This window comes from Labrus bergylta, chromosome 9 (assembly GCF_963930695.1).
Source record: "Labrus bergylta chromosome 9, fLabBer1.1, whole genome shotgun sequence".
Taxonomy (NCBI): Eukaryota; Metazoa; Chordata; class Actinopteri; order Labriformes; family Labridae; genus Labrus; species Labrus bergylta.
In genome coordinates this window covers 24,490,767-24,511,887 of record NC_089203.1, presented here as the reverse complement: position 1 = coordinate 24,511,887, position 21,121 = coordinate 24,490,767, and the positions used below count along the sequence as shown (strand labels likewise).

General features: G+C 38.0%; 3 protein-coding genes across 3 annotated transcripts in view; 1 reads left to right on the top strand and 2 right to left on the bottom strand.

Moving 5' to 3' along the window:
- Window positions 1–391: 391 nt before the first annotated feature.
- Window positions 392–11,231, bottom strand: b4galt7 (xylosylprotein beta 1,4-galactosyltransferase, polypeptide 7 (galactosyltransferase I)). Its single transcript, XM_020638362.3, has 6 exons — window positions 10,653–11,231; window positions 6,630–6,974; window positions 5,711–5,936; window positions 4,438–4,521; window positions 4,199–4,303; window positions 392–3,498 (listed from the first exon to the last, which is right to left on the bottom strand). Exons 1-6 carry the CDS (start codon window positions 10,703–10,705, stop codon window positions 3,343–3,345), a joined length of 969 nt encoding a protein of 322 aa, XP_020494018.2. The 5' UTR covers window positions 10,706–11,231; the 3' UTR covers window positions 392–3,342.
- Window positions 11,232–12,035: 804 nt separating this feature from the next.
- Window positions 12,036–18,377, bottom strand: tmed9 (transmembrane p24 trafficking protein 9). Its single transcript, XM_020638375.3, has 5 exons — window positions 18,203–18,377; window positions 15,714–15,814; window positions 15,508–15,633; window positions 14,965–15,111; window positions 12,036–14,205 (listed from the first exon to the last, which is right to left on the bottom strand). Exons 1-5 carry the CDS (start codon window positions 18,348–18,350, stop codon window positions 14,056–14,058), a joined length of 672 nt encoding a protein of 223 aa, XP_020494031.1. The 5' UTR covers window positions 18,351–18,377; the 3' UTR covers window positions 12,036–14,055.
- Window positions 18,378–20,118: 1,741 nt separating this feature from the next.
- The window catches only part of tmem216 (transmembrane protein 216), a 3,581-nt gene continuing 2,578 nt past the window's right edge, over window positions 20,119–21,121 (top strand). Inside the window, exons 1-2 of the mRNA XM_020638379.3 lie at window positions 20,119–20,167; window positions 20,526–20,539. Coding sequence (XP_020494035.2) covers window positions 20,158–20,167; window positions 20,526–20,539 — 24 coding nt within the window. The 5' untranslated portion in view covers window positions 20,119–20,157. The remainder of the gene's footprint in view (window positions 20,168–20,525; window positions 20,540–21,121) is intronic.

The following is a 21,121-nucleotide window of genomic DNA, read 5'->3' as shown; positions in this document are numbered from 1 at the left end:
GGATTAGCTGGTACAAATCTAGATCAATCAGTGACTCTCACCATCTGTTGGAGCTTCTAATGAGACACAGTTTGCATCTTCAAGTCATAATACAGTAACATTTCATAAAGCTTGTTCCAGTTTCTCCCTAAGGATTGGTTGTGTACCATATGTGAGGCTGTAAATAATAATACACAGTCTATGGTCAGACATGTAACATTTTGCACAGTTTGATGAAAAGGGGTGCGATCCTTTTTTGCTTCTCAATAAACACAAAAACATATTTCTCAGGTGAATGGATGGATGCTTTTTAACCTCATGTGTCCATAAGTCCTAAACTGTAAGACTAAAACAAGGGAAGGAGGAGCCCCGCACTCTGTCTGCAGCCGTGGATTCTCAATTAAATGATGCATTTCAAGCTCAAATTTAAGAAGAGGTTTTTTTTTTAACCCAGCGAGGTAAAAATGTTTTGCTCTCCTTGTGCTGACTTCAAACTTTGTGTCACGCCACATGCATTTTCCTGAAGAGGAAGAAATGACTTTAAATAACAATTCACTTTCAATCAAACTTTCAGAGACACATTTCTAAACCTTGGATTTCATTTTAAAGGTTCATTTTCTGACTTTCCACATGAAACTATAAGGCATTCAAACCCTGCTGTTTTTGGTTTTATCTCTTAAATCCCTCTTAATGATGGTCCGACATTCAGTCACAACTCGTTCTTTTTATGAAATGAGTACAACACACTGGAGTAAAATAAAATAAAAATACATTACACAAATATTTCAGTAAAATAAATACTTCCCCCACCAGGTTCCTCTCTGGGTCTGAGGTCATGAAATCATCGCTCTCATTATTATTAAAGGAAACCGTTAGAGCTGGATCCATTTGGATGACTGTGATCTGTTAACTTCACTTCAAATGAACAACAAGAAGTCCTCGCAGACAGAAGTGACATGTGGAAGGATGTTTATGTTCCATGTTGTTACGTCTTGTTGAAGGGTGCTCCAGATTAAAACCCAGACTGAGAACGAACCAAAGAAATCTGATGCTGACTAATAACGATAAAACCGGATTGGTAAACTGACAGAAAATGATCTGCAATTGTTTTAACAAGCAGTAAAATCTTCTAAAATAAGAGAAGGGAACACCTTTAGGTTTTGGAACTGTTTGGAGATTCTGCATAGCCAAAGTTGTTTTTGAAAACTTGATAAATTAGAAAATTATTAAAGATATCTTCCAAATGGTTCACTTCTGTGCAGCAACTTCTGATCATATGTTATCATCGTCCTCAGTAGATTTGGTTTGTCCACATTCCTTCAAATGCTAAGAATTATTGTCTTCCATGAGTTCTCGTCTTTAAAGAGTTTAAACTCTTATGCAGAGGAAAATCACGTCTTACATCCAAAAGCTCCAGAACCGACACTAAATCCTCCATCCGCAGGGTTTTTGTTTTTGGCACATAAAAACATGATCATTATTCACAGTTTTCTTAAAGGCATTCACTAAACCATGAAGAGGTAAAGCATGATTCCAATATCGCTGAACTCTCGTGGATGTTCTGCAGGATTCTTTGGTTCCTTCTTAAACTAAAAGGTAGATAAAAAAAAAAAAAAAAAAAATGAACTGAATCGATCGCAGTGAAACAAATCTGTTCTGTTCCTGCATTGTTTCTCTTCAGCAGCATTCTGTGTCAGGCTTCAAATACAGGCTGAATTTATGCAGCTAAAAGACAACGGGGTATCTTAGTCTTGGTACAGTTCAGCCTGGTTTGGCTCAGTTTACTTTAAAGGGTAAAAGGAATGCTTTAAATTCACCACAGAAAATAAACCTAGAGGGTTTTGTTTCTTATAATCAAGAATTCCAGATCGAAAACGTTTGTTGTGATGTTTTTAAAAAGAGATCACTGCAACAAAATGATAAAAAAAAAAAGATAAATAGAATTTAAACTAGGAGCTAAGGTTGTCAACATTTTAAACACTTTCATACCTTTTTGTTAGCGCGTGTTTTTAAACAATACACTCTCATTGAAATGATGAAGTGTGGTAAAGTACCAAAGCTTTAAAAAGTGACAGATCTTCAAAAGCTGCTGCGACAGAAAGCGAGAGAACGTTTTCTATATTATCCACTGGTTAGCAACACGAGTGTAACTTTTATAATTTTGTAATTTTAGTTGTTGAGGTATTGAAGCGGGTACAGATATCGTCTGATTTATTATCAAAGGTTTAAAATATTCTGACAACACTACGATGAACTAAAAAAAATCAATACAGTGTTTCTGAGAATGGAGGAGGTATCAGAAAAAATACCAACACAATAATCAAGTGTATCTATAGTTTTGAACACCCCTAGTGAGTTGGATTCATGAGACACAGAAGTCGCAATTATAAAAAAAAAGGTTTTTAGGGAACGTCGATAGGCTAGCGGTTGGAATCCAACCTCACCCCTTTGCTGCATGTCGCCCCCCTACTCTCTCCTCCCACCATTACCTGTCTCTCTTCAGCTGTTCTATCCAATAAAGGCAAACAGACCCAAAAAGTAACTTCTGTGAGTGTGTATCTTCTTTGGTGAATTCAAAGTGTGTCTGTTAGAGGGTTATATATGAAGCAAACACCCTGTAGATAAGAGGATTTTCTCTTCAGAAGGGAATTAAAAACATTATCTGATGCTTGTGATGGTTTCTGCTGAAACACTTTATGACTCTTTCCGACTACATGATACAGAAGCTGAAATGAACTCTACGGTTTCAGTGTTGTGATGCGTGTTTTGGCGGTCGGTGATGTCAGGTGTTATGCTCCGTTTGTAGCCGTCCAGCTCACCTCTGCTCTGTTTGCACGATCCCAGAGTTGAAAAAAAATGTTTGCATCCACACCATGTCAGCAGGTACTGAAACCAAAACAGCTCCGGTCTGTCCATGCCCGTCTGTTTAAATCCAGTTTAGGTGCAACAGTTTCTCTCCATGCGTCCACTTCTCTGAGGTTTGACACACAAAGTAGTCCGCCTGCCAGGTCTCCGACTTTACGTTGATGCAATTTAAAGTTCTGGTTCTTAACATCAAGGATCATCAGGAGGTTTTAATTCTCTTTAAGATCCTCACTGTCCTGTTCTACTGCAGGTGTGTTGTTGAGAAGTTCCTCAAATCAAAGTAAGGAAGCATTTAGTTTTTGTCTGTTTCTGCTCAGTGAAGGAGTGAATTCTTCAGTGTTAAATCCTGGGTTAGGTTCTGTTTGTACCATTATTTCCTCCTGTCAGGGCAGCCACGTGCTGCAGGTCAGTCAGTGCTGCCGCAACATCCAGAGAGGAGCAGAGTTTAAACATTAAATCCTTTAGGCGGAGCGGTGTAACGGCGCGTTTGGTTTCCCTCTACGACAGCAGACACCACGGCGTCTTGTCCTGGTCACACTCCAGTTTGGTGTTGATGACGGTGCAGGGAGCGCCGCTGATGCTCAGCTCCTGCCGGGACTCCACCGAGTAACGGAGGTTACTCAGCCCCCCCTCTGGATCCACCTTAAACTGCTCCTACAGGGAGGAGGGGGTGGGGTGTGGTTAAAATATTAATACTTTCTGGGATTGATGATGGAGGCTGTTGTGGTCTTGATTCCTCAGATTTTCTCTTTCCAAACTCCAGACTGTAATTTTCACAGCTTTGAGCAGATTTTTTCAGCTCATACATACACTGGAGTTTAATGAGCACAAACAGCCTGATGTTTGATTATCTCATATCTGGTTTCATTATCCAACTGTTACACTTACGTTACATTCACAACCCTGATTCCTAAAGATCTGGGACGTTGTCTAAAATGGACATAAAAACAGAATGTGCTGACTTGTAAACCCATATTTCATTGAATAACTCAAAGACAACACATCAAATGTTGAGACATCAAGCATGCTTGATCTGTGCTCTCTCACAAAGAAGTTCATGTTTTGCTTCATAGGAATCCTTTGTGTTTAACTGGACTTTCTAAAAAGGAAGGTAAGGGCTTATTTGAGCTATTCTAATGCCAAAGACACATTTTAAATATCCCTGTTACACTGAGCAGACTCAATGAGACGGTGTTTTAGTTGAGGAAACTTGTTTATTAAAGGATATTAAAATGAAGTTTATGAGATAATTAATTATTTTTAAAGACTGAGATAAATCTGAACAAAGGATTAAGGATAAAAATAAAAAAAAGGTTCCCAGTCTTGCACTCTTGATATTGTGTAAATGTTGTACCTGTTTCTGAGCTGAGACTCTCTTCTGGTCTCTCTTCCTCCAGGCCGAGTCGTGGATATGGAGGAAGGTTTTATATCCGGTCGTGATTCCACTCGGCCTAAACAGCTGCAGGGAAAAACATCAACATCAACGGACACGGATAAAGATTATCTTAGAAACAACATGACCAATACATCATGTTTACAAGGATAATAATGCTCTGGAAACTCTTTCTAACAGGGTCTTAAATTGGGATTTACCTGTAGCTCAGCTTTCCTCAGTCTTCTGTAGAACTCGTCGTCCTCTCTGCCCCAACCCCAGAACCTGTTGGACATCCCGTTACACTGAAAACACAAACACACAAAGAGTTAACCGTTTTAAAGACTGGAACACTACCGTGTAAAAAAAAAACAAAAACATGGCTTTTATGTGCAGTGTTTAACTCAACAGGTTAAACAGCTCCATCTAGTGGACATTTTGAAACATTACATGAATGTGACGGAAACAGAAAGAGGACTATTTCTGACCCACAGAAACAACTTCCATGACATCCTACTCTTTCTGTTCTCACTGTATTGTACAAACTGAGATTTTTCACAAAGATCCCATAAACCTTTTTAACTCTGAAAAACGAGTATGCATCACTCTCTATATTGGTTCTGGGATTTTATTAGGGGTTGTTTACAAACATTTTCATATTTTTTTATTCTGTAAAGCCTAGGCTAAAGAGTTTATGTAAGTCAATAAAATAAAATTGATTTCTGTCAAAAGTCTTTTAATAGTTTCATACTTTATGAATATAATAATCTCAAATGTTTCTCATTGAAATCTTCTTTTAAAAAAGCCAAAAGCCATAATGACACAAAAATATTCTGATTCGAAAAAGAGGACAAAGTTTATCTTCACACTCAAGAAATTATGCAAACTCTGCACTTTTTAGTTTTTTAAATATTCTCTGAGGTTTCAGAGCATTTCCAAACACTTTTAACAGTGCAAGCAAAATGATCGACCTCATCAACAAATGTTCAACGTTTTGAACTCAGAGATTAACGCCTAAATAATCTGTTTCAGAAAGAAAGAAAGAATGTTGGGGGAACATTTGTTAATAAAAGTAAATCAACTCATTAACAGATCATTTTAAAACAAGACACTCAGGCGTCTGTTCCAATAGTCCAAACTGAACTGGGGAGTTTTCTGCTCCCTTACCGTACTCTGAAATTACAAAAAGAGCTGAAACTCAACGAGCTGCTCTCGTTGGATGCTTTTAAGAGGAAGTTAAATTACTTGGAAGCAGACACATCTGGATGCAGATGTTCTCCCTGATTTGTTTGTGCATGAAACAGACAAACATTTGTGTATTTTAATGTCTAATGCTGTATTTTTTGTGTTTGTATGTTTGGCTGCTTGTTTTTTGTGTGAAACTCTGTTAATAGTGCTGCTGCCTGTCTCAGCCAGGACTCTCTTCAAAAAGAGATTTTTAATCTCAACGACTTTCTTTCCTGGTTAAATAAAGATTAAATAATAGAAAAGTACCATTTTGTAATGTTTCTTGGTGAGCAGCAGGATTCCTCCCACATAGGTCTTGTAGTGGTAAAGCGGGTGCAGCTCAGGGGAGGCCACGTGGAACGGTCCGTCCTCGGGAAAACCGTAGTCTAAAGCTTCATTCAAAGGCAACAGGTCAACATCGTGCATCGCCAGGTAGTCCGTGTCATTACCGCTCTCCAGGTAACCGACATTTATCAGAGACGCTCTGTTAAACCTGGAACAATTGAAAACACATGATAAGACCTCTCTGCAGGCTGGATTTAAAAACTCTAAGTGATCCAGGCAAATTCAGGATCAAGAGGTCTGAAGAGGAGATATTTCTGTACTGGCCAGGGACGATTTGTCCTTACAGGGAACAAACTCTTTGAAGTGTCCAGGAGAACAACCACTGCCTTGAGCAGGGAATTGTTTCTCTAATGGGGACATTTTGGAGTTCTAAATATTACCTTAGTAAGGGACAAAATATCTCATTGTATAACACTCAAAGCACACAAAAATAAACGTTCAGATCGAGACAGTGGTACAACAGGAACTCCTTTGTCTGAAGAGGTAAAACTGTTTGTTTTATTAATGAAGTCTGGCATCAAGAGAAACAAATTAAAAGAAAAAGATTTTTAAAAACAATCGCCATCTTTAACAAAATGCTTTATCTCTTTAAAGATCCTTTCTGTAATGTTGTCAGACACTTAGAAGAACAATCTGAGCCTGTCAGTGATAAAGATGACTTTGAGTGGACACACATCAAGGATGATGTTGCAGATATTCAGCCCAGGTTTGAAAATGTCAGAATAATCTACCCTCACCCCAACGCCTTGCTGATTATATCCAGGAGGTTTAAGTTGCTCTAACAATAAATTAACAAATTAAGTATGTACAGCAGATCTAGTGATGTCAGGTATTTCCTCACCTGTAGTGATCCATCTGGTTGACGATGAAGATCTTGTGGCGGATCTTCTTCTTGTTGAGGAAAGTGTGCATGAAGGGAACAAACACCAGCAGCTCCTCGAAGCGCTCTCTGAAGGGGATGATGAGCGCCAGTTTGTGAGGACCCCAGGAGGGGTCGTCGGCCGCAGATGCCTGACTGTCAGCGGGGCAGGGCGGAGGCTGCATGTGCTGGGGGGGTCGTTTGTCCTCGTGCACGGGGGCCGACAAGTCACCTGAACAGCTGAGCTGCAGCCAGAGCAGAGAGACGAGCAGCAGCACCATGCAGAGGCCGAACAGCTTGTAGACCGTACATCTACCCGACAGGAACCTGGGAAGACACAGGGGAGAAGATGGGTTAAATGAGGCGTTTGACACAAGTATATGTTTTTCAGATTGAGAAAAATATAAATCTGTAAACAACCAATCACATTGGACAATAACAAGAGGGATCACTTCAATCCAGGGAGTCAAAGAAGTGCCTTAAAAAAAAGTTTGTAGATCTGCACAAAATACAAAAATAGATGTAGAATTCTCATATTTATTCCTTAACTTTCTTCTGTTCAAGTTCATTTTCACATTTAAGATTAAAGAATGGTTTATTGTATGCATGTTTAGTAGTCTCTTTTTACAGAAACATAAAAAGGTATAGGTGAGGTACATAAATCAAATGTAATAGGCTTTGTAAATTAATACAGAATAAAGAACTACAACAGAATATTTTTCAGCCGTTTACAACACAACAACTGAACTTTCCTGCAGAGAAAAAAATAAAATAAAAACAGTGATCATTATCACAACTGACTGTTTTAGTGTGTTGAAGTGACATTAGTTATAGTGACACACACACACACACACACACACACACACACACACACACACACTGATGCATTAGAGGGAAACAAACAAAACACTCAAATCAAACTTCCACTCTTAACTCTTGGATTTTCCTACATTTGTATTTTTCTGGTTTGTGTATTTTATTTCCATTCAGCATCATTCAGTATTTCATTTTCAAGTGATACATATTTATTATCCATGGATCATATCATGGAGTTAAAGGGGGGCACATTAGAAATAACTTCATGTTTGTGCATCAGAAATACAGAAAAGTGTGTTTCTGCACAAACATTCGTAACGTTTGTGTGTTTTTCTTCAACTTCTTTGATGATGGAAACTGAATGACAAGTCATTTTGCTCCCAGTTGGCAGTGATAGATTGAGGGAAATTGGCTTTTTTGCTTTTGTTTGTGTATCCCTTTTGCCTTTAATGGACAGGAAACGTTGGGAGGAGAGAGAGTGCCGGATGACATGTAGCAAATGAGGACCACAGCCTCCGCTCAAAGGAAACGCAACATAACCGCCAGGCCACCCGACATCCCTAAATTATGTTGGGTATTGACTAACATAAACATACCGAAAGATAAAATATAAAATGTGTTGATGTGCCAGCTTGATAGCATCATTTGGCTGACACTCATGTTGTTGTTGTTTTTTTTTTTATTAAATAAGACCGGTTAGAAATTGAGTCTGGATCAGTTTCTGAACTTGTTCAGATTAACAGTCTGAATGAAGAATCAGTCAGACCTGCAGCAGGGTCAAAAACTTTACTTCCACCCTTTCATGCAACAAGCAGCCAGAATTCAACAAACCGGTTGTCAAACAGAAAACAAGCATTCAAAAACAGAGGTTCCCAAACTGTGTCTTCAATACAAGAACAAATCTTTGAGCTTTAAAATGATGAAATGCTTTAAAACACACAGACGTCTGATTTGGCCTTTTTAAAACCAGAGATAGAATTTGTTCTTGCAGATTATGATTTGGATGCTTAGTCTTGAGCATTGCCTGAGAAGCGTTTCTACTTTTCAAAGATACAAAGGTTACATGACAATCCAGGGATTCAGAGGTAATTTATACATTTCAAGAAAATTACAGAATAGTATATCTGATCACAATATCTTATTAACTGAAAATTGTAAAATGCTTCCGTAAATTTGAAGTGCAGGACTCATGGAGTTATTTACTGCAATTGGATTTCAGAATCACCTCTCATCAAACGTCATCCTTTACCTTCTTCTCTTCGCTGTCCAACACTCTCCCTCTGTCAACTTTATTTATAAAACTGTCATCTTCTACTTCTTCTTCTATGCCCCTTTCGTCTTCTTTTTTTCTTGCTGTCAACTTCCTCATGTCATAAGCGTCACTGTGATAAGTCAGCAGTGAATCAAATTGGAAATGTATTTTTTCAAATTAAATGATGGCTATTTGGCACCAGTGATTTGATCATTGCTCCACGCGACTCAGGACCGCGATAAATAGTTTTGACGATCATTTCTCCCATCCCCAGTGAACGTTGATATCTAAGGAAGATTTCTAATGTTTGTTTCCCTCTATAGAAGAAGCTTTAACAAATACTCATCAAATAAAATACCTTCTAAAAGTTAAACAGCAGAGTTTTAGGAGATCTTGAAACTTTAATCTGAATTTGAATCAAAGCAACAAGCAGGAATTAATAACTTGAACAATCTTTTAAATGTCCTTGGACCACAGTTTGGAAACCACTGCTTGAAACATGATTCATCAGCATTTACTCACTTCTCTTCTTGATGAGGAACTTTAAAGATTTCATTTCTTCAAAATTCAAGAAAAAATGTTTCAGTTTAAGACCATGCTTCAATTTTTTTTTTTTATGTGTTTAAATTGTGAATAAATGGGGTAAAGTGTGTTTGATGTGACAGCTACAGTCATGTTATTACTGCATGTATCTATCTGTAAATCTCAGTCACTAACCACCTACTTTCCTGAGAGCTCTTGAGCTCTCTTAGGCTCCTTCGAGATCGTTGGTTGACGGCCTGCCAGAACAACCCCCACCCCACCGGATTGTTGATGGACGGCTTGCCTCCCCCCTCCCCCTCCCCCTCCCCCACCCCCTTGCTCCCTTATCCCTCTTCCTGCACCTTATCCCATCTCTTCCCCCTATCCCTTTCCAAGCCTGGTGCAGTCTAGGCCTGTGAAGGCTGTTCCGTCATGAGCCGGGGATCCCGCCGAAGATTTCTACCTTTTATAAGACAGTTTTTTTCTTACCACTGTAACTTTTGCTGCTTTGCTAAAGTGCTCATGATGGATAGACTGGGTCTTTGTAACATAACAATGAGTAAGGTCTTTTACCTGCTTTTTGTAAAGTGTCTCGAGATAACACTTGTTATGAGTTGACGCTATACAAATAAAAATTGATTGATTGATTGATTGATTGATGGTAAGGGGTGGAACTAGGACCCGAATTTTGGGGCTGATAACGAAATCGATATTGGGGAGGGAAAGAAATGTGATAACTATATATCGGCCGATATCTTACTTGGACTCTTGATCAATCTTTAGAGATAGACAGATACAGATAAACTCAACAACAGTGTTGATCCCTCAAATGCAGTTATCCCATCGCATTACATATCGCACTATTAGAGTAACATCAGAGGAAAAGATGTAAACGAAGACAATACGGTCCCTTCATTAAGTTCCCTATAGCTTTATTTTTTTTAAATTTGTACATTTTATTTCATTCAAGCAAACAATAACGTTAAGAAAAACAAACAAACAGAAAGGAAAGGAGCAGAAAGAAGACTAATCTTATAACATCTGCCCCTCTTTCACAAAACGAGAGCCATGGTATTGAAACAGGTATTTTATATTTTCACTAGAATCACATCAAAGTTTAAAAATGCTGTCCATTTACAACTCTGTTTTTGCACATTTATATTTAATCTTCCTATTTAAGACTAGTAATGCTAAATTAAATCCTGGTTGTTTATATTCACATTCTTAGTTTTAGTACTTATTTACTTTGTATTTAATATTATATTGTGATTTGCTAACATTGTGTTTTTTGCTCATATTGTGTGTTTGCTGATGTATGCACAATGTCCCAGTTTGGGATGAATAATAATTATATTTTATTCTATTTATGAAGAATAAAAAGGAGTCCAGCATCGTCGATTAAATCAACATCTTACCTTCTCTCCTCTTTGAAGTAGAGGACAGGTTTTCTTCTCGATGAGTACATCATCTTCACAGCCTCTCAGCTTCCTGATTTCAGTCCGTTTTCAAAAAGAAAATCAACAACAAACTTCTCAAACAAACAGAAAACCCAGAAGCTGTCGCGTTTGTTGCTCAGAAATCTGTTAATCTTCAGTCCTTCATGTCTCATTTGTAAGTGTTGACGGAGACCAAAGTGTCCTCCCTGCTAACTCATCCTCCAGGATTAAACTCAGACCCCTTAGCTTTGCAGCAGATGTTTTAAAAGACGCTGAAGTGTTTCTTATGAACGGGCTGTTTCTGTTTCTGTGTCGCTCAGCTAGCAGCCTCTTTACTGTACACGTAGCATGTAGCGGTTCACTCACTCAGCCGCTCCGGGTTGAACATTTTCCACCGTTAACTTTAAATTTAACGACAGTGTCGGTCAAAGACGGTCCACAAAACATTAAACACGGAAAAATACATTAAAATTAACACCAAAAAGCACCGACCGGAGAAACCACAGACGACAACTTCACTCTGGAAAATATCAAACAGAAGACGATTGTAATATTGTCCAACCGGTAATAAGGTCGGACCGGAAACGGATATTAGTACCAAACGTTCCTACCTGTGTAGGAATGTGTTGAAGAACATCACAAAGCTCGAACTTAATTTGAATTTATTTGTTCTGCACTAAATTTCAGAGACGAATATTCTGTTATCTCATTATAGGTGAAGTTTTATGTTGTCTATTGGTTGACATTTCAAAAAAAAAAAGAATGAAATAAAACCATAGATAGACTGTAAAGAATTAAAGAATAAAACAAGAAAAAAAATTGAGCTTCAGCTTTATTTCAACATTTTCTTGTTTTATTCTTTAATTCTTCACATTCTATGGTTTTAATGCTTTCCTTTATTTATGTATTAGTCATTTTCTTTAAAAAAAAAGGCAACCAAAAGACAACACACACCTTTGCTTATAATGAGAAAATAAGTATTTTATTTTTCTTTAATATTTTTGTTGGATAATTCGTTTGTCTAATTGTCACCAGTGATAATGTTTTAGGGCTAAAAACGGTTCAATCAGATAATAAGAATGATCACAGTGGCAGCTAGGTCAATATTCACTGCACATGTACCTGCTGCAAACTATCAATCTAATAAAAATGTTATAAAACATTGAATCATGATAGAAGTACGATCGATTTTATATCTGTACTTTTTTATTTTTAAATCAGGTTATTTGACCTGAATCAATAGAGTGTTGATTGTGTTTAAATGCTACTCAAGTATTGAATCAAACACATTATATATCTAAAATACAATATAAATCAATACCATTTCCTTTTTCCTATACTGTATCAATGCAAACCCTGAGATATTTTGTCAACATTTTTTATTTTACTTTACAAGGAAGCCAGAATGTTTTTGTACAGTAGTTTGTTTTTTACATAATTATGTTTTCCAGTCTCTTTTGCACTTTACTCAAAATACATCTGAATAAACAGCCCATTCATCTCTTCAAAGTAACTTTATAAACTGTTAAACAGAATAAAAACAAACTTCTTCAAAGATTTAAACCAAATGTGACAAAACTTTATTTTGAGTGCAATTTTAGACCGATTTCACGTGGACACCATCTCTCCAAAATTAAATAAATTCAAGCCCCTCGTCCAACCTAAACCAACTAATTTAAATTCTAACCCAGGAAACACATCTGAAATCTGAAATCTACCTTTTGACACAAACCACCAGAAAATAAAAAAATACAGAAAAGAAGAAAATCTTAACAGCTGAAGATGAAAAGCTCTAAAAAAAAAATAAAAAAAAGAATAAACCACCCGTCTTTCTCATGCGTTTCTTTATAATCTAACAGCTGACGATATTTTCAGGTATTTCGCTCTTCAGTTTCAGATTCATTTCTCTTTGATTAACTGTCAGGATGAAGCAGAAAGGTTGATCAAAAAAAAAAGAAAAAAAGGCAATGGCAGCGTTCGGATGGAGCTTCACTTTCAATAGCAGAATATTTAGAATCATAAGAATCTTTCTACACCATCACCAGCAAACCAACATCAACCAGAATCAGGTGAAAAGAAACGTACATTCAGTTTGGACACAGTAAAATGTGGACTCACTCACACACAATAACAAACAGAAAAACTGTCTCATTTTGTTGGATTTCAATGATCACACCTGGAAACATAAGAGCAGAATCTAAAGAGGTGGTATCCACAAAAAAAAAAGTTTAAATGCTGAAGTCTCTATCACCTGAAAATGCTTCATATTTTAAGTAAGAGCCAAATGTATACTTATAACGTCTTAGTTTGTCTGCAACAGCTTGTACTGCAGATTTTATCTATAAGGATTCAGCAACACGAGAGGGTCAATATTTAACGTATGCTGGACAAATATCCACTAAAAGTCGTTTTGTCCCTGACAGGCTCAGACTGCTATTCTAAGGCTTTGTTCACACTGCAGCCAAAAGTGACCTGAATCTGAATGTTTGCTCCTGTGTGACACAGATCAGATTTTTCACATGGAATCTGATCTTTACACATTTCCAGATAAGTCTGTATATAGGCCACATTTAAAAGCAATGTTAACAGCCAAACAAAGAAAAATCTGAACTGGGCATTAAGGCCGGCAGTAGACCGCAGCCTGAGTGTCTGACAACAGAAGGATCTCAACAAAGTTAAACCTTCATAAATGGACACCAAAGTCCGTTGACAAAAACTGTATTTGTACCTCACTGAACACAGGAGAGGCTAGTCTACTGCTGCCTTGTTCTAAGAGTCTTTAAAGAGCACTTCTACAGGCCTTTATTTCACAGATGACTCCAGATTATAACATTTCACCGCAATTGAAACCTTAAAACTGTCATTGAATATTGAATTGAACAAACTGCATCATCATGTTTATACTCTGAACTACATCTCCAGTGGCCAGTAACACATCATGTACTCAACACAGTGAGTAAGAAAGAAGAAATAGGTCAAATTAATAAAAACACATGACACATGCAGCCCTGTCATTTACATGTAGACCGGTTCTGGTAATCTGTCCCGGTGCTGCAGAACTGTAAACAGGACAGACAGAAGTTTTTGGAGGGACATTTATTTTTTCTATGTTTGAAATAAATAGAGTTGCCACATTTTCCCTGATAGTCTACTGCAAAATATGATGGGCCTTTTACAAACAGGGATGATAAGACAGTGGAAATAATATTTATAGAAACTGAAGATGTTGTTTTCAAGCTGAATCTGCAGATGGATTTCTCTGCACCACATCTTCTCCGACAGCAGCGACCGCCGCCGCTCGGTCCTGCATCGCTCAGTAGAGACCAAAAACACACACTCACACACGCATACACTCTATCACAAACACACACACATCCCAGGTTTACACAAGTTTCTTGGCCTCGAAGAAGCTCTTCAGATGTCTCATCTGCCAGATTCCGATGGCCACCAGGATCAGAGTCTGCACGATGGACCACCAGAGGACCCGCTGGTTGGTGCTCTCGCTGGTCTGACGGAAACGTTCCTCACGATACTAAAAAGACAGACAGACAGCAGGGGACTGTCAACAACTGAGGACAACTCACATCACCAAATGACAGGGCTAGGCAATACATGCGTCATAAGTAATGTTTTTTTTTTTTTTTTTACTTACCAACAACGGCAGTGTTTTGATTTTAACGATACGTCTTATCCAAAGTTAGGCACCTAGCTGACATGATTGGCAGGTGGGCACTATGTAACGGTTGATCAAGAGGCTTTAACCCAGCCTCAGCTTCGGCTCTATATCTAAGCCTGATGTTAGATTGACCCCCTGCCGTAACACATGGCCAACGTCACTCAGGCTTCGTCCATAAATATTTACAGTCTATGGCTATAATTAGTAGGCCGAGCTAACAAAGCTATCAAGTTGTTCATTACATCTCCTCTGATGTCTCCTCTCTTCTTTTTTGCAGTATAATCAACTGCTGCTCAGTATTCATCAGCTCCAACTACAACATAATACGATCAATTTCGGTCGCCATGGTTTCCTGCACAAAAACAAGCAGAGCTGTGGTGGAACCAGAACCTGGTGATATAACGAGCATAGAGTCGCACTGCCAGCAAGCGGTTGTAGGCGGAGTATTTCAGAGATACGCAGACACACCAACATACAAGTATGTAGTGCTCACAACAGAATAGGCTACTGCGTCGCAGATTTGAAGCAGAAGCATAAACCTGGCTTAAGTGCTTCAATATAAATGTCCCCAACAACATTTAGACCTCAGTCTGTTTGAAAAGCACAAAGACTGACCCTCTGGTAGTTCTGCTCTTTCTGGATCTGGTCGACCTGCTCCACCAGCTGTCGCACTCTCAGCTGCAGCTCCGTCAGTTTATCTTTGGCAGCAATCTCAGCGTAGTTGTTGGCGTGTTCTCCCACCTGAATGTCCAGGTGAACCCTCTGCAACACACAACAAGCAAGTTAAGCAGCAACTACTGATGACGAACCATTTTAATAATCTAACAGTGAGTAATATCCTAGCACAAGGTTGTGCTCTAGGTTTAACCTAATTAATTAATTAAATACTTTTTAAGACTTTAGAAAATAACCTTTAGTTATAAAAAATAAAAAAAGATAATAATATTCAAAATGTTCAGTAGTTAAAAGAAGAATAAAAGTGAGGAAAAGGAGAGGAAATAATTGAGTTCCAAACATTCCTATCTTCAGAGTACACAACAGGACAAAATGTTCCTCTGTGTTGATTCTAAAAGCAGCTATAAAACCCTAACCCGACACCTAGTCTACAAAGTAAATAATAAAACTGAAATGTGTATGTCATGTGAGGCTTCCCCTCACCAGCAGGCCTCCGGCGAACAGGGAGAACTTGGAGGAGTTGGAGTGCAGACAGATCTGATGCTCTCCTGGTGTGTGAGAGGTAAAGGTGAACCTTCCCTCAGAGCCGTACTGCCGAGACAGAATCACCTGCAGGAAACACACACGCCCGTTATTCACAGATGGAGATAAAGTAAACAGACCTTCTATAAGTAGTAAAGTTTGCTCACCTTGTCGTCTGGATCTCTGACCTCCACAAACATCCCCAGACCCTGAGTGGCTGGCAGGTATTCTTCTCTCTGTTTGTCATACAGCTGAGTCCGATAGTTACCTGCACACAGGGACAGAGGTGTCATCATTAAAATGTTTTAGTCCTCTGTGTGGACCAATCAGGTTAAGTCTCAGCTTAAGAAAAGTAGACAGCATTTTAAGAGCTTTAGTCTCTATCCCTCAGTCATAAGATGACCCATGAGTCAGCTTTAGTCGCTCTGTAAAAGTATGTTAGTGGAGTTTTGCACCACCTGCTGCTAAAGAATGAGGTCCCTATTAGTTCTACACAGATAAAAACAGAGAGAAGAAATGAAGAATTTGTCAATAAAAATGCAAAAACCTGCACAGCATGAACTGTAATTTCCCCCCAAAAAATCTAATGTTGTCTTACTTTTTAATACCATCTGTTTTAAAACGACACTTCCTTTATTTTAATTATCTAAAGCATGGAAAAGTACCAAATACTTCAAAAAAGACAGATCTTTAGTCATATTTTTTAAACAAAAGTTGCCACAAGTCAAAGAGGGAACTCTGGCTTAATTGCACAAATATGTTGGCATTATTTCAGTACCAAAACATTGCCAACTTATTTATGCAATTGAAAAAGTGTGCAGGAGTTCGCCTGCAATTTTTGGTTATTAAAAGCAAGAAATTATCTGATATTGGGTGGTTTTATTTCAATTCCGGTGTTGTGAAAACCCTAATGCAGTCAATTAAAGTCTGCATTTTTGAATTGAAAAATATATTTTCTTCACAGCACTTAAGCTGAATAAAGTCTTTGGTTTTGTATTCTTATTATCCTTTTGTTCTGTTTGTCACAGCATTTTAATTGTGCTTAATAAGTAATGTTGTTGTTGTTGTTGTTAAATTAACAGCACCAAACTCCATGTTTTACAGAATATATAGTTAGTATCTCTTCCAGCTGTGCAGGCATGTCTGTTTGCAGGCTCCATCGCAAACAAGACTGCAGGATGAAATATTCAAGATACTTCCTGTCAGTGTCACTGTCTGTTTCAAACACGTCATGCTGGTTTTACACAACTTCAAGTGTTTAACAGGGACAGTCACATTTCAATTTACACACCTATTTTTTTTCACAGGCTTAGAAATGTGGTATGTTCAAAAAAAGGAACTTCTGTTATGAGTACAGACAAACACATTAGCCATTACATTGATCTTAATTAAACGTTGTCTTTTCTTCATTTTATCTCACATAACAGAAAATACTTTTTGTCAGAGGTCGCTTAGGAGCTGCAAAGAGAACATCACGTTTTTGTTATGTCGCTTAAAATTGTATTTTTAAGATTAAGATTTACTTTATTGATCCTGCAAGGGGAAATTCTGTTTTTACACTCTGTAAGTCATGCAACACACACATAGGCTGAAATATACACACATGCACAAACAGGATCTGAGCTGGTGGTGGGTAGGGGGTTTGGTGCCTTGCTCAGGAAGCGATCTAGCAGACCAACCTTCATTTTTTTGGTCCGAACCGGGACTTGAACCGGCAACCCTCCAGTTCCCAACCCAAGTCCTTACAGACTGAGCTACTGCCACCTTTCAATTCTCTAACTTTAACTTTCATCATCTATCTGTCCACTCTCAACTATGCTGTTTGCATCTTTATCTTCTTGCTTTACCTAATCTTAACCTCACCTTAAATCTGATTTGCATGTGTTTGTCCTTCTACCTTTAATGACGCTCAAAGCCATTCATAAACTCTGTACTAAAAAGGTGCACAATGCATGCTTGTACACAACATGGCCAAACCAAACAACAACAACTATCTTGTCTGTCTTCTGATATTTTCTGTTTGCTTCTAGATTATTTAATCTACAATCTTTGTCAGATCCACCACGGAGGAAACGTCACACACAATGTTTAGGTCACTTCCTGTCAATGTCACCCTGTCTCATTCATAGAGATAATAGTATTAGTACAAGCAGGTAAACTGTTAAAGGAGGACAGGCTCATATTTCGTATGTCACTCCTTTGAATTTGGACTAAAAGGTAAATTTACACCTTGTGACTCAGTACCTTCAACATGTAAAACACTTGTTTTAAAATTGGTTTGTGTTGTTGTCTATCTTCCTAAATAGTCGTAAATATTAGCCTTGTGTTTGCTTGTTTTGTTTTCTATGTAGCTACAAACATTTAAATGTTAAAATAACCTACATACAAATCTGCCAGTTTAACTATTATACACCAAGAAAAGCTGCAAATAAATTGTAAATAAAGAGTTTTACCACGCTATAACCTGACTTTACTGTGTGTTAATCCATTGCATACCTGTAAACCAACAACATAACACGACATTTACGTTTAGTGTGAACTTGCTGAGAACACCAAAAGACAACTTTAGCTCACTTAGCCGATTAGCTCCCTCGCTAAAGTTGAGGAGCTAGCATTTAGCTTTAGCTCGTGAATTCGTGTGACAGTCGACACTCACCGATAATCATCGTCTCGTCGGGGATTTCCTCTATGAAACATTTCTTCTCCGTCTCTCCGATGTGAAAGTACAACGAGGAGACGACGCTGTAGAAAACATTTAGGAGTAAAACTGACAACACACACGACTGCATCTTGACAGACACCATCTTCCTGCCGGGAGAGAGAGCTCAACTGAGCATGCGCACTGATAGAATGCCACGTAAACCATCGTACGGCTCTGACCAATCAGCGCGTAGTAGGTCTGCAGACGGGCGCTGTAGTTCCTATGTGTAGTTCTTAAGATAGATAGATAGATAGATAGATAGATAGATAGATACTTTATTGATCCCGAGGGAAATTCAAAGCATCCAGTAGCAGGTTACAAAGACATGACATGAAACATTTGTTACAAATTAAACCACAAACCAACGCCCCCCCCTCCCATACATATATATTAACCTGAAAAAAGATTTAAAGAATACACCTAGATGAAACAAACTTAAACTGTGCAATTAAAAATAGACTTATACAAGAAATGTACATAAAGAAATGCAGGGATAAAAATATATGTGAAATTTAAACAAGAACCTATAAACAGTTGAGGGAAAAAAAATCTGTAATTAGACCTGAATATAATAAATAAGAATAAATAAGTGTTGACCTTCTGAAGTATTGTTGTTTATATATGTACAGCGATGTTTAAAAAGCAGATTGTGCAAAATTATCAAAAAACAGACATTAAATAACAGGCAGTGCAAACATTACATTAAAGGTGCTATTTAAGTGATTGAGGTGATCATTAAAGTGTCCAACTAGAGGCTGACTCTTGGGACAGCTTTGCAGATGGAAATGGAAAAAAAAGAAGATTAGTCCAAGTGTGTGCTTTCCCCCTGCCGTAACCTTGAGGTGTTGTACAGATGTATGGCCAGGGGGACAAAAGAGTCTTCATCGTGTAGCCTACATAAAATCTACAATTCCTGTACTCTGAGGCTTTTCACTTCTTTACCCATGTGTTTCTGAGCTAGAAAGGTTACCTTAAAGTTAGATCTCCAATGGACATATAATAATCAATGAGGATAATTATTATTTGGTGAACATTACTCTCATTAAAATGAACACAAATCCAGGTAACCTACATTAAAGTAAATCTGAGTTTCGGTCTTTTTTCATTCAACGTGTAAAGAGATATAGCAATTTAAAATGGAATACTTACATTTGCTTTCCTTTTTTAAATTCCACCACAATTAAAAACAAATTGTGTTATTTTTTAGGCTACTCCATTGCCATTAGATTTTTTTACTTACTTTACAGATAAAAAAAAATAAAGCACAGATATTAAGCAATAAAATAAAGTCCCTTGAAAGTAGGTCCTTTGCATAATGAGTCAATTTTCCTCTCGTATTTTGATGCTTGCATGAGTATATTACTAGTGGTATGAAATGAATGAATGAATGCTTTATCTGAGCTTTATTTTTATTTTATTTTCAACACCACACAGCACAAAATACAAGAACATCAATAAGTAAACATCAACCACCCCTTAATACTGTAAAAACATTCCTATGAGATATCAAAAATTAAAATACTACAAATATACCGACTGGTGTTCAATTGTAGGGTACAGTACATTCAATTCAACCACCTGTAATGGCTTGAATATAACGATGACAAAATTGTCAAACGTCATAATGTCAGAAAAAAATCCAAAAATTATAGCAAGTATAAAATAAATTAATTTCATAATTACATTTGCTCGCAGTATTCACAGAATGTTTCATCTTCAGAGTGAATTAGAAGAAAACGTATATTTTACAGTAGGAGCCATGGTAGAAGTCATATTGGGAGCATTAGTGGTAGTAGTATCACACACAGCCTGCAGGGGGCAGCCAGTCAACGCCACCATGATTTAACAAAAAAAAAAACACACGAAGAAGGGGAACTTCCCCCCTCAAGCTGTTTCCATGGCAATCAAGCATGGCGCCTGGTAAGTCACACATTATTCCTTCTAACCAAATAAACACTAAAACAGCTTCTTTATTCAAGTATTTAAAGTTATAATATTGAACAAACGTTTGCAGTAAACACTGTGACGCTGGAGCATGATGGTAGTTTACGATTCAAGTGTCTGTTAACCACAGACTTTCTGTCTCGCTTGTTTTTAGTTGGATTTATCTTTTGCAAAACATAATACAAGTAAAAAAATAAATAAATGATGGGTTTCATGGGAAAATAGGATCAAATCTGCTTTGGTTAACTTTAACTCTCATTTTAAAACATTGATATGGGAAATCATTCTGCTGTTTAGTTTGATTCTAATCTGCATTGTCTCTTCTTCTCTGCAGGAAGCCAACCAATCGTATCCTTTACATGTGTGTGAGTGTGAGAGAGAGAGAGAGAGTGAGTGTGAGAGTGAGTGTGTGTGTGTGTGTGAGTGTGTGAGAGTGAGTGAGTGAGTGAGTGAGTGTGTGTGAGAGAGAGAGAGAGAGAGAGAGAGAGAGAGAGAGAGTGAGTGGTGTGTGTGTGTGTGAGTGTGTGAGAGTGAGTGAGTGAGTGAGTGAGTGAGTGAGTGAGTGAGTGAGTGTGTGTGTGTGTGTGTGTGTGAGTGTGTGAGTGTGTGAGAGTGAGTGAGTGAGTGAGTGAGTGAGTGAGTGAGTGAGTGTGTGTGTGTGTGTGTGTGTGTGAGAGAGAGAGAGAGAGAGAGAGAGAGAGAGAGAGAGAGAGAGAGAGAGAGAGAGAGAGTGAGTGAGTGTGTGAGTGAGTGAGTGAGTGTGTGTGTGTGTGTGTGTGTGAGAGAGAGAGAGAGAGAGAGAGAGAGAGAGAGAGAGAGAGAGAGAGAGAGAGAGAGAGAGAGAGAGAGAGTGTATGTGAGTGTGTGTGTGTGAGTGTGTGAGAGTGAGTGAGTGAGTGAGTGAGTGAGTGAGTGAGTGTGTGAGAGAGA